The sequence below is a fragment of the Parasteatoda tepidariorum genome, chromosome 12 (genome assembly GCF_982258835.1).
Source record: "Parasteatoda tepidariorum strain Cologne lab strain chromosome 12, Ptep-v5.0, whole genome shotgun sequence".
Lineage (NCBI taxonomy): Eukaryota > Metazoa > Arthropoda > Arachnida > Araneae > Theridiidae > Parasteatoda > Parasteatoda tepidariorum.
Window position 1 is genome coordinate 34,634,154 of NC_141766.1, and position 14,318 is coordinate 34,648,471.

The 14,318-nt window shown below is 25.6% G+C and overlaps 1 protein-coding gene across 9 annotated transcripts in view; it reads left to right on the plus strand.

Annotated features, from left to right (window-relative positions):
* The window catches only part of LOC107443336 (uncharacterized), a 290,292-nt gene that overhangs the window by 227,570 nt on the left and 48,404 nt on the right, over window positions 1-14,318 (plus strand). For 8 of the 9 annotated variants that reach the window (XM_043041040.3, XM_043041042.3, XM_043041041.3 and 5 more), the window contains 13 exons: window positions 318-474; window positions 1,356-1,487; window positions 3,515-3,747; window positions 3,838-3,967; window positions 4,432-4,619; window positions 6,410-6,733; window positions 8,325-8,487; window positions 8,883-9,049; window positions 9,512-9,681; window positions 10,905-11,064; window positions 11,672-11,822; window positions 13,033-13,199; window positions 14,060-14,275. In XM_043041040.3, the coding sequence (XP_042896974.2) occupies window positions 318-474; window positions 1,356-1,487; window positions 3,515-3,747; window positions 3,838-3,967; window positions 4,432-4,619; window positions 6,410-6,733; window positions 8,325-8,487; window positions 8,883-9,049; window positions 9,512-9,681; window positions 10,905-11,064; window positions 11,672-11,822; window positions 13,033-13,199; window positions 14,060-14,275 (2,358 nt within the window). The remainder of the gene's footprint in view (window positions 1-317; window positions 475-1,355; window positions 1,488-3,514; window positions 3,748-3,837; window positions 3,968-4,431; window positions 4,620-6,409; window positions 6,734-8,324; window positions 8,488-8,882; window positions 9,050-9,511; window positions 9,682-10,904; window positions 11,065-11,671; window positions 11,823-13,032; window positions 13,200-14,059; window positions 14,276-14,318) is intronic. The other variant, XM_043041043.3, reaches the window with a different exon arrangement.

Consider the following 14,318-nt stretch of genomic DNA (forward strand, 5'->3'; position numbering starts at 1 on the left):
TTTTTACAAATAAAATCAAACAAAGCTGAAACTTATCAAGTAACTAAATAAAATATGTCTTTACGAATAAATGTTACAATTATGGAAGTTTTGATAAATTAGCAATATTAATAATTTTTTTAATAAAATTATTGAAAATTTTATAATTTTTTCTTATAAATTTGGAACTTTAGTTAAACATCAGAGATTTTGTGTAAGCAATTTTTAGACATAGTCAAATAACCTTTTTAAATGAATATTTTGTATGATAAACTTTTTCTCAAATAAGAGTTTGAAAACAAAAATTGTGTCATTTATTTGAAAACAATTTTTTATAGAACTTGATCAAGGAACATACAGAGTATTCCACTGTTATGGAACAACTGAATAATTTAGGATCATCTTGTGATGCACCTCTTAGAGGAGACAGTATGAAATCAAAAGCGAGTAGTCCCGTGAAAAAACTTTCAAGTCCTATCAAAAAATCTCCTTCAAGTAAATATATAATTTATACTTTAAACTATATTAAAACTGCATGCAATACATACATAAGAGTAGTCCCGTGAAAAAACTTTCAAGTCCTATCAAAAAATCTCCTTCAAGTAAATATATAATTTATACTTTAAACTATATTAAAACTGCATGCAATACATACATAAAATATGTTGGTATAAAATGAACGTTGTTTGCTTCTAAAATATTAGTATTAATGCAGTTTTGTATTGTTATTTCATTTAGTTGAAAATTTGAGACTATATTTAAATTTCAACATTACTATGTGAATAAGATATTATTTACTGTTCCTGTTTTTATAAAAAGCAGTGTTTGTATCTAAAGTAAATGCTTAAAGCATAAGTATTTTTGTATAAATGATTCAAATATGTGGCTGTTAAATTGACTGAATTGTTAGTAAAATATTTTATTTTTTGTAGTTGTTTAGTAAAACATATTAAATGTAAACCTATATATGTAAACTCACTCATAAATGCAACCAAATTCTTAAAATTCAAAAACAAAGCATTTATATATATTTTTTTTTTCATGCAAAGGCATCAACTCTGAATACATACTTTTAAATTGTATTGCATTGCTTAGTTAGCTAAAAGCAATGGTATTTTTTTTTTAAATCGAATGAATTTTAGTAATTGTGATTTGGTAAGTATTTTCATTTGTTAAGCTTTCTTTTAATGTTCAATCAACATTTTTTTCTTTTTAAGAAGTTTTCTCACAAATAATTGAAAACTATTATGAAACGCTTGTAGTAATTTATGAAAACATTTTAAATTGTAGTGGCTAAAAGTAAAACGCTAATGAACTAATAACATTAACTAATAGCATCTAATTTACTACATTTTTTATTGCTTTTGTATTAACAGAGTCAAAATCTACTGATAATATCACATCATACACAGTTCGAGGTCATATTTCAGCATTAAGTCCAGTTTCAACTATATCAAGTGGTTTTAGCAGCAACAGGAGTTCCACTGATAATATTGGTGGAATTGATGGTAATTTCATTATTTTAAAACCCTTAAAATATGCCATGTGTATTAGCTTAGTTTTTAAAGCAGTCGGTCCCAAATTCTGAAGCATCTTGTTTGGTTGATTGTAACGCAAATAGGTATTTTATCCAAAGGAACTATATCTCATGCTTCAAATGCTTGGAAAGTGCTTTTGCAAAAATTTTACAAAAGTGTTCTTTTTATTTACAGTTATGATTTTAATATACCATATTATATCTAGATGTATTAGTTATGTTTTTAATGGATACATGTTCACTTTCTTATCAATGGGTACATATTAGTTTTGTTGTTAATGGATACATACTAACTTTACTAATGCAAACTATACAAATTAGTTCTGTTCTCTTTTATATTCTAAATAAATATTAATTATCTCAGTTTTCCCTATCTCAAAATAAAATTCTAGCTTCATAACAGTATAAGTGGAAGATAATTTTAAAAGGTTTAATTGACAGATGTGTTTCCATAAGAAATTGGAGTACAAAATTTGTTTTGTTGATTTGTGGGTAGTATTTGTGGTTGACTTTATTTGGGCATGAGGTTAATGAAGAAAAGTTATTTACTAATAGAGTTAGAATGATAAAAATATGCAATTAGCAGCTATAATATTTTAATCTTTAAAAGTGATCGCGAAAATAAAAGATGAAATTTCATTATAATGGTATCGCACAGAAAACACATGTGTATAAATCCAAGTAGCATTAAGAACAAGTAATTTTTTCACTATCTAAGACCATTTTAGTGTCATTGTAAGATCTTAAAAGAAGTATGATCAGTTTAAGAATTCTTTATAAATTTAAATTTTACATAAATTGTGATTTTCAAAAAAACTTTAGTTTTAAAGCTTTTTATTGAAAAATCAAATACTTGTAAAAACAAAAAAACAATGTTTATTAATGTAAATAATCTCTATCACAATAACTTTACTTTTGTAATTATTGTGAAATTATGCTTTAAGGCAATTTTGTTTGAATTGTATAAATTTACAAATGAAATAACACTAGTAAATTGTTGCTGGTTTTTTTTCAATAAATTGTATTTTATAAAGTTACTGAAAATAATATATTAATAAAAAACATGAATGTTTTAGAACTTACAAGTTTAATTTTTTCCTTAAAAATCAAAACCACTGCCCATTTAAATTAACTGTCTTCTAAGAACGTACTATTTTTTAAAAAATGGCTTATTTTATAATCAGATACTTTAAACCTTTAAGAAATATTTAAAATTATGCAATTAAATTTTACAAGCATACATAAACATACATATACACTACAAGTTTATTGAAATGCTGCAGTGTTGATTATCTTTTATTTGTTTAAATGTATGTTTACCAACTTAATAAGACAAACTACATAAATAATGTGCACAAAGATTTATTATATTGTTTGAATAGCAGAGTTACTTTGTTAACTTGTGCTAACCTTACTTTTTGTTTGATAAAATAACTAATCTAAGGATGTTTTATTCTTTTGTCCTTTGAATTATCTTATTGAATTTGAAAAATAGAGTTTTGAGAAAAGTTATTCTATTTTTTTATAATGCTCTAATAGGAAGAGTTTCTGGAGAGTTTTATTCCAACTGACTTGAAAGTTAGAGAAAACATTCTTAAGATGTTGTACTATTAGATAAAAAAAATTATAAAATGAATTTTGTTGCATATTCAAAACCAAAATAAATGGGTTCATAAATAACCTAATGCTGGCTTTGCATGTTTTATTTATGTGATTTTTTTTTTTTTGAACTTGCTGTGTAGTTTACAAATTTTATTAAAGTTACTAATTCTATTAAATTAAAGTATACTAAGTTATATGTACTATTAGTTTACTAATTCTATTAAATTAAAGAATTTTTGAGGCAATGTTTTCATTTTTCTTATCTGATTTGATTGAAAATAAGTTACAAACTACTTGATATTTCATTACTTTTTATCAATTGAGTTTTTACAACAAAATCTTTTTAATACAAGTCACAAATAAATCACAAAATAATCACATCTTTTTTCTTTTCAGATTTTAGTGCCATTCAGCAACAAGTTTCAGAAGTTAATGACCGATACAACATTTTAGGATCAGAACTCTCAGAAAGAAATCAAGAAATTAGTGAAACTTTGAAAGAAGTAAAGTCTTACTTAAGTATTGTTAAGACATTATCTACCTTTGTGGAAGAAAAAACAAAAAAACTTCCTAAAGAGGGATTGCCTTCTAAAAAAGGAGCAATTGAGAGTCAATTAAAATTTATCAAGGTAAAGTTAAAGTACTCTGTTTTTGTGTCTAAAAAATTGTTCATTTTTTATATGAAATTAGTTTATTTTAATTTCACAATGTCTATATAGGGTCTTAAACAAGAAATTCAGGATAAGCAATCTGAAATGGATACTCTTAAATCTAATGTTAGTAACTTGGTTACAAGAAAGAAAATAGTTAAGGGAGGAACAGAACTTGAAGAAGAGGTTCTCACATTAGGTAAATACTTACTATATTACTTTATTTGTTGCCAAACTTATTTCCATAGCAAGTTTTCTCTTTTCTTAACTCTTTGGAAATAGATTTATTGATAAAACTTACGGATAAATTCCCGAAATTGACTTGTTTAATGAGAATTACTGTTTAACGAAATAATCTTGTTGTTTGACTTGTTTAACGAAATAATCTTGTTTAATGAATATGAATTCAATGATTTTACCTTGTTTCTTGTAACTGCATTCCCTCTACAACTTTCGAAATAAATTCTTTAAAAAAATTAAGAAGTATTTAGTGTATAATTTATTATTCATTTTCCTAGTTACGTTAAAGGGGTAAGTGATAAATGCAAACTAAAAACATTTTTTAAATTAAACTTTTCGTTTTATATTTGGATAAGTATTATCCCATAAAAATAATAAATAGGGTAAGGCTAGTTTGTATTTATTATGTACTTCTTATTAAAGAGAGAAATTGGCTGTCACTTTCAAAGAATATTGAAAAAAGATTGTTTTTCCTCCAAAACCTGATTGATTATCAAGATTCTCTTCTAAGCATACAGAACTGGTTAAATCAAAAAGAAAAGATGCTTCAAGTTCTTGGACCAATTGCATCTGAACCACGTATGGTAACATCTCAAGTTCAACAAGTTCAGGTATACTAAATGCCATTATTATTTATTGGATCATTTTAAATTTCAGCTAACAATTTTTTTCTTTCTAAAAGCTATATGAAAAAATCTTTTATTTAATTGTGATTCAATCATTTAGAAACTCGTACAGTATTAATTTTTTAATAAAGCTATTATTAAAGACTTGAGATAGAATTAAGCAAAAACACCAATTCTAATGTAAAGTATGTAGACTGTATATAGACAAATTTAAATTTTAAAAAAAATCACAGACTAAGACTTCTTAAATATTTAATAGAATTTTCTCAAAAAATATACTTCACCCCCCCCCCCTCCAAAAGAAAAAAAACTTTTTGTTCCAATTTGGATTAAAATTTAACTACACATATGTATATAACTGATGTAGTTTATAATGAGCTTTGTTTAACTGATTTAGAAACCATGTCTTTAAATTCATTTTTTGTACATAAGCAGTATCCAATGCAAAAACACTAAAACCTCCAAACAACTGACTCTTTGGAGACTTTGCCTATGTGACCAGTGTTAAATTGTTGCTGCTATTCAGAGTCATAAATGTTCCAAAAAATAAATACAAAAATAGCAACATGTAAAAAATGGCAAAATGCATAGTTATAACTCAAAGAAAAAATCATAGTTTATAACTCAAATGAATAGTTAACTTACTTACTATTTTTTATAATTTACTATTATGATCACTTTTTTAAGATGTCATTGATTTGTATTTTCCATAACCATATGGAAGCTAATTTTCTCAAGCTTATTCCTTTTTTACTGTCCTCTAAAAATTTTATTTTATCCTTCAATGTAATGAATTTTTGCTTGTGATAATTACTCAAATTTCAATTATTCATTTTCTAAAGTTTTTATTGAGACATCAATCTTCCAGTGTCTGGAACATGAAGATAAAAAAAATGAAATTGCTCAACAAATACTACTTGCCTACTATTTTATATCATTATTATGATTTACTCACATTTGATTATTCATTTTATTATTGCACATTTTTTTATCATTACACATTATTTCTTTAGCGCAAGTGCTTACAATTTCTACAAACTGCTTAAATTGAAACCGACCGATGAGGTATTGATAATTATCTCTCATAGTGCATGTTCAAATAAAATTCTACAGACCACCCATGAAAGTAGCTCCTTATCTCTATATCTGTAGTAGGCGGAATTGAACTGTCCAAAACTATGATTGACTTCTGTATGAATACTTAAAAAATTCAATAGAAGAATGCTGTCATTTTTGCAAACCATCCTTGAAAGATGCAGCTTCATCTGTATTTGGAAAAATTGAACTGACCAATGTATGATTGACTATTGTATGACTGCTTAAAAAATTTTATTAATCACTTGAATATGATAAACCACAGGGAAATATATTTAATAATAATGAGCTAAAATTATTGCCGATAGGAGGTGAAAAATTGGAGAAAGGTAACTAAGACACCCCACGTGACAAAATTTTTGCTAGAAACGAGTGACCTTTGTTCAGAAATCGTTGTTCAGAAATTCCTTGTAATTTTAAATCCCATGGAAGACTTGTAGTATCATAAACATGGTTGCTCCTTGGAGGTAGCCGTTGGTTAGAGGCAGTGGTTTTACTGTACTACCAATAGTGTTTTGCATTTTGTCTAAATCCTGATTTGCTGAGGATTATTTGCTTAAATTAAAGTGCTTTTAAATTTTTTTATTGGCCTTAATTTTGGTATTTGTTTTATTGTTTTTACATAAATCTTTATTTAATTGTATTAATTATCTGTTATTAACTAAACAAGTTATCTTTAGGTCATGAGAGAAGAATTCACTTCCCAAGAAGCTTCTATTAATCGTTTGAAGACGTTATCAATCACAATTATTGAATATTTACAAAGTATAGGATCTAATACTGAGAAAGTTGAAGAAGAAATTAACTTGATTCAGAGCTTATACTGTGATATGTCAAATAACTTAATTGAGCGAGAGAAAAACTTGGATGCTGCCATGGGTGTCTCTAAAGGCTTTTATAAAAATCTTGCTGAGTTGCAAAGCAAATTGCAGCAACTTAGTGACAAATTTGAAAAGTTTGAAGAAGAAAATTACAGTTCTGATGTGCTGTTGAAGAAAATAACGGTGAGTCTTTACCGGAAATTTTTGCTCATTAATTCCTAAAATATTCTATAATTTTTTAACAAAACAGTAAACAGTTCCCGACAAATTCATTTTGTTATAACTATTAAAATTCATTTTGTTATTAAAATACATTTGGATATAATTAATTTACTATTAAAATAAAGCATTCTTGCTAAATACAATTACAGTGGAATCTCATGCAGAGGTGCCAACTGCCACAGACAGAGTATTTTGAAAAGCGGTAGAGAAATAAAAACGAAAATTTTCAAATTTTAGGTTAATTTTGCTGACTTTTTAAAAAGGCTCAACACAGCTTAACTGCAGCAAAAGGGCATATAATTTAAACCTTAGAATTATTTGGAAGCAGTGGTATGTAAAAACCTTATTAATCGAATTTATTAAACCAAGAAGCATACATTAAAAGACTACCCCTCGAAAATATTTATCCACTGTCCGGAGCAAGTTGGCATCTCTGCCTCATGTTATGAACACTCCTGCAAAGCAGATTTCCTCTTATTGCAGACATATTTTAATTCTCCATAAATCTTCTATGAATAAACCATTGTGTACCTTCTCTGCAAAGCTTACACTTCTGTGACAGGGCGCAAACAATCATTAATGCCCTGAAACGTTATTTTCTATCTCTTCAAACTGGACATCAATTTTTCTAAATTGACCAATAAAGTTTGATAGAAAATAGAATTAAAAATAAATTTTGAAATTTTTAATAATTTCCTATATTTACAGTTCTGTAAAGTAAAAATAAGGCTTTCAATTTTTGTTACATTTGAATTTGCAGCTGATTTTTAATTGATGCTAATTTGTGGAAAGATAATTGTTATATTGCAGTTCTAGTAAACATTAATTTTTTAAGCATCTTGTACCTATGACTAAGTAAAAGGAAAGTAACTTAAGTATCACTAAAATTATGTTTATTATTTGTAGATTATTACTGCTTAAAGTTTATTACTAGTAGTAGAAATTTTTTCAGTATTATTAATTTATGAAAATTAATGCTTCGTGAATAAATTGAGAATAAAGTTAATTTATAATAATTTTGTAATAGTTGATTTAGTAAATAAATTAATATAATTGCAATCACTTGAAGTTTGATATTGTAATAAGATATTGCAAACAACTATAATTTACAATAAAGATATGGGGAAAAAAGTTGGTAAATGTGGATTAATAATATTTAGCAGACCTATTTCTTTAATTAAAATTGGTTATTTTTTAATGAATTTTTAAAAATATATTGTTCTAATGTAAATAATGTATATTTTAATTAATTAAACATTTATTTTAACTGGAGAATAATACTAAACATGTAAGAGACTATGGGATAGAAATACTAATCCATATGTTAGTACCCACCAAAAACTACAGTAACTACAAGTTAAATCTACAATAAATTTGACTCATTTGATGATGCTAATAAATTTAGATACCTTCATGAATCATGATCACATTTCCAGTGATTTGTAATTATGGTGTTTTAGTCACCATGAATTGCTTCCCTTTTCTATATTTATAGATTTTATTTGCTCATTTTTTAATAATAAGTAATGTTATAATCCTTCTACTTAAATAGGAACTAGAGGATGAACTTGAAAAGCTTCGACCTTCATTAACAGATGCCTCCAGTTCTTCTGTTCAACTTTGTGAAATATTAAGTGACTCGTCTTCTAAAAACGAAATCAAGTACAAAATCAATGTTTTGGAAAAATCCTATGCTAATATACAAAAGAAAATTGGTAAGTATGAATTACCATTTACTTACTCATTACTTATTCTAAATATGAAACCTATATAATTTAATTATAATTATAATTTTCTTCTTCTGGACAAAACATAGCAAAAAATAAATTTTACTATGTTACAGTACCTGATTCAACTCACTTTAAAAAAAAATGACTCTCACTTATAAATATATCTTTATGAAAAATTTATAAATATTCAACTGTTTTGTGTAATTTATGAGTTATGAAAAATATTCTTATTAGTTTTGTTTAAAATAATTAATATTTGTTACATTTATGCTCAAAATGTATTGAGGAAATTTTTCTCCAAAACTTTTTTAATTTCTTTTAATTTTTTTTTTTTCATTTTATAATAATTGTAACGACATATAATTTTGAATTATTTTCAGAATTGAAAAAAGCTGAATTAGAATCTATACTAAATGAAGACAAACTGTTTTATAAAGTATGTAAGGATATCCAACAATGGTTGAGTGACATGGATTCCAAACTTTCCCGTTCTCTACCAATTTCCACAAGCATTGAAAAGCTATCCAAGAACTTGAAAGAATATGAGGTAATTTTATTTTTTAGATTCTCAGTTAGTATTGAACTTTAAATTCGTATATAATTGACATGTAGCTATACAATTAGCTAAGTAGAGTATTAATGTATATCAGAAATTTTAATATTCTTAATGCAAATTATATTTTGAATTTTTATAAACATAACATACATGAATTATGCCTTCTGTGAGTAAATTCACCACTATATAAAATAAATTTAATCAAAGCAGTATACCTTTTGTAGAACAAGTAATATTTATTAAGTGTAGTTATATCCAACCAAACGAAAAACAGAGTATGTTTTTCTAATTTTTATGTGTTTATGTGATTATGATTTCGATTCTTGTGTTTGAATATTGCTTTTGGTATTTTTGAAGCAAATAATTCTTTTTTTTTTTTTTTTTTTTTGCTTAATTTTTGTAAAATATGCATGAACATTATAAATGAATAATATAAAATCAAAATATTTTAAGGCTTACTATAAGGAGGTTATTAATAAGGAGCATGAAGTTTACTTGTGCCTTAGCAAAGGTTCTGATATGTTAACTAAGTTATCTGGAAAACAAGAACCATCTTCAGTAAAGAAGAAGCTTGACTCAATTAAAACACAGTTTGAAAAAGTGAAAAAGACTGCTACTGATAAGTAAGCTTTATTTTATGTTAATTAGATATAACATTAAATATGTTCAAGGCCGGATTAACCTATAGGCACACTAGGCACGTGCCTAGGGCCTACGAAATTCAGGGGCCTACGAAAAACTTCGGAGAAAAAAATTTGTTGACAAAAATAATTTAGCTTTAAAAACAACAAGTGTATTTTGCACAAAATTATGAAGATACAAATAAAAATATAATATTTTTCGGTAATAAATTATTTTGCCGAATCTTATGATCTAATGTATTACTTTTTTTGCGATTTTTGGATTCAACGAAATCTTGTATTATGCTGTCGAATTCCAAACTACACAAAATGTCGTATTCAATAGACATAAGTGCGAGCGATGCTAAACGATCTTGATTCATTGCTGAATGCAAATAATTTTTTATCAATTTTAATCTGGAGAAAGATCTTTTTCCTTCTGCATTTGATCCAAGAATCGACAAATATATTCTTAATGCAATGTGAGGAAAAGTATTCACAAGTTTATCTTTAATTGCCTAGGGCCTACGAAAGGTATAATCCGGCTCTGAATATGTTTATTTCTTATTTTAATGAAATGTGGATTTTTTATTGAGGTAAAAAAGAGCATATGATAAAAAAAAATTCTTAAAGACTTCCATTTATCATGAATTTCTTTTTATAATTATTTCATTCTGTAATTTCATTAATGTTAAAAAAAAAAGTGTTATTTTGTGAAAAATATGTTATTTTAAAATTACAGGCAGATACGAATAAGAAAATTATAATTCATAAAATTAAATTTTGAAACACAACTGCTTCATTATTCTGTCAAATTACTTCTTAATATGTTGAATATAATGAAACTTCGTGTAAATGAATAATGTTAGTGAAATGATTAGTTATGTGTATTCATGGGGTATAAAGCTAGAGCTGAAAACAAGGCAACCAAAATTGCAATATGCAATTACCACTTGCGAAGCAATAGAAAGATGTTTTTCTCAAAAAACAGATATTATACGAAAATATTAAATTAAAGGAAAATAGAATTTTAGTAATAGCTATTGAAATAATTTAAGAGCGTAAAGGTAATAGCTATTATGTATACAAATGTGTAAATATAACTGTTTCCTGAAAAAGAAAGAAAATATGCATAGTTTATTTTATGTTTTAAATTTAGAAATTATGTAACTATTTTTATAGAAAATGTATATTTCTCCTACAATTTTATTCATATTTTTCTTTAGAAATACTGTTCTTCGAAGTTGCTTAGAAAAGTGTAAAAATTTGAATGCTGCAACTGAAACCTTTGAGCCTTGGTTAACATCAATGCAAGAGAAAATAACTGTATTCAATGAACCTACTCTCAAGCGAGATGCCTTGAATAAAAAACTGAAAGAAATTCAAGTAAATTTTTACTTATATCTGTAAATTCAAGTAAATTTTTATTATATATTATTTATTTGTTTAATTTCAATGTGTTATATTATCTGGAATTATTAGATCCAATGGCTTTCTAGTTTCTGTGCGTGTTACAAAGCAAATCTATGATGTTCTAGATGTGTGTGTTTTTTTTAAATAGGAGTTTTTCAAAAACCATCACTAAATTGAAAAAAAATACGTAACAAAAAATATTGATTTTTAAAAATTGGTTGTTTACGGATCCCTAGCTATAATCAACAAAAACTACACTATATATACAATACATATTATAAAATTTTGTCATTGTAATTTCAGTAGTTATAAAATATATTGCAAAATGTAGTAATATAATATTTATTACAAAAATATGAAATGACTATCTATATTTATGTCGTTTCTTTTATTTCTCTTTTTACTTGCCTTTCATTTACATGTATTGTTATGAGATCAAATGTTTTAATGAATTTCTTGCTAATCACTTATTTTATTACAGTTACTTACAAAAACATACAAAAAGCTCATTTTTTAAGGAAATTTTTTTTTTTCGTTTATAATTTTGTTTTCACTAGTTAAAAAAACATATTCCTTCTAGATTTTGCGTGGTGAAATGTCTGTCCATTCTCAAGAATTTCAAAATATTCAAAGTCTTGGTGAAGCAATTTTGACAAGTTGTGATTCTGATAAAGATTTATTGAAAAAACGTTTAGATGAGATGAGCAAAAAATGGAAGAAGCTCACTGATGGTAAATTCATTTGTTTAATATTGTTTTCCAGTTTATATATTAAAATTCATTTGAGCTTTTAAGGAAAAATGCAACTATTTTAAATGCTAGAATTAATATTTTATAAAGTATAACTTATATTGTAAGGTCTCAATTGACTTTAGTTATTTTATTCTTTTTTTTTCTGTAGTTTCCTGATTACTTCAGGCCTTTTTATTTTGAGCTTAAATAATTTTTTTAAATTTATTTCTATTGTGTTAAATTTTTGAAGTGGTAAGATATAGTGCTGTCTTTTAAAGTTGTGTAAAATATTAATAATAATGTAATAATTTTTTTTTAAAAACATTTTACAAAGTAATTATGTTTTTCTTTTAAGCCCTAAATTTTCTCTTATATGGGATTGCTTGTAATGGAGCAGATGCTAGTTATTAGAATATGCAATATTTTTATATCAATATTTTTATATGTTTATTAATTATTACTAGTTTTATTTGCAATGTCAATATCACATTTTAGACCATATGCACTATTTTATTTTGAATATTAACAATTAAAAAATTAACTTGAAGTTACTAATTTTTTACCATGTTTTTCTTGTCATTCAAGAATTAAACAAGTAAAACCATTTTAGAACAAAACATCAAGAAGTTAAAATTAAAATATTTTTTTTTGTTTCACAATCCCCACATAGAATAATCAGACATTTTAGATGCGAAACATTTATAAATTCTAATTTGTATTTGAGTTAATTTCATTTTGCATTTTTTAGAACCTATAATGATTCTCTATCTCTATATATTTTCTATATACTTGTGGTTTTTAGATTCTATTCACAAGCTTGGAAGGGTGATAAAATGTATCCAGATAAAAACAAAGTAATACAGCCTATTCTCTTTTGTTATGGATTCTATGTTCTATAAACGTCCGATATAACATCCAAATATCTCAACCAAAATTAAACTTTCATTATTTTTATTCACCAGAAAATCTGTTCTAAAACTAGTATTAATACTTTTATGTTTACAAGTGTTGCCTTTTTAGATTTTTAACCCACTTGAAATCATTTGTTCATTACATTTCTTATTTATTTTAGTGTTTACCTAAGTTATTTGATAAGTTTAAACCGTTCTATAGACATAATGATGTAAAACTCTGGCCTTAAAGTTTTTTATGCCTCTTATTACTCAGTTTTCTACCTACTCTGTAAAATGATAGTTTACTTTTTTATTAGAAATATCAACGAGAAATCAGCTTCTGGATGACTTATCTCAGCTTTTATTTGAATTTGATGAAAAATTCAGAGATGTAGAACACACTGTCCAACGTATAGAGGACAGAATTTGCTCACATGATACATTAGAAATCTCTGGAGATAGAATTATGCTAGAAAGACTACAGGTAAAATAATTTTAATTAAAATTCTAATTATTATCATATTTTTAAACCTAACTTTCTAATTACAAGTATCATTAAAATTTCATTTCTTTTATGCAGTATTTATTTTTGTTTACTTTATATACATATAATGCCTGACTACAACTTCATTATATGTGTATGATTTATGGTTCCTTTTTTTTTATTTATGACACCTTTTACTGCCAAAACCAACTAGCATCATCTTGCGGAAGTTACAAATTAATATATATATGTGTGTGTGTGTGTAAAAAGAATTATTTTATTTATTTACATATATTACTTTGCAAATAATTTATTTCCCTTCTTAATTTAATATTGATCCGAACAGTTTAGCATATTTTTAGAAAATCCCTATAGTGCATGTACTAAACAAACCATGCATCACTGTTGTTTGCTTTGTCTCAATTTTTTCTTTCTTTGTTTGGATTATTCTAAACTTAAAAGTCTATGTAATGACAATATTAATAATCTTAAGTTATAAAAATAAAAAATTGAGCAATACAAAAATTTTTCCTGAAACCAGAACAAATCTTATTCATGAATAATATTAGGGCATTAAAATAATTACCCAATGATTACAGTGGATGAATTTTTGAGTTTGCCTATTTCTTCATGAGTCAACTGGTTATTAGAAATTTTCTACCGCTATCAGTCCCCTCTTACCACATTGTTAATTTTTTCACCTGCTAACAGAATCCTAAAATATAGCCTTGATAAAAAAAAAAGCATTGCATGGAAAAGTAACTTTATAATCGTATAAATTTCATAAAATTTAATAGTTTTACTCTAAATTACTGATTGATTTTCTTTTTTTTCTCATATTTAATCATTTCTGTTTATAGGCATTGCTAAATGAAACTAAAACTGTTAAGGAAGAAATAAGAAATGTCAGAAAATTTTCCAAAGTTCTCATTGATAAAGCTGGTCCAAATGCTGATGCTTCTGAAATAGTGAAAAATTTAGATTCGATTGAAAAGCGTCATCAGTCTCTTCAGAAAAAGTTGGAAGAAAAATGTTCTTCAATGAGTACATCATACAAAGTTGTTTCAGTATTTATGGTATGTCTCAAATTCGTTTTTATTTTCTGTAAAATTTTTGAAA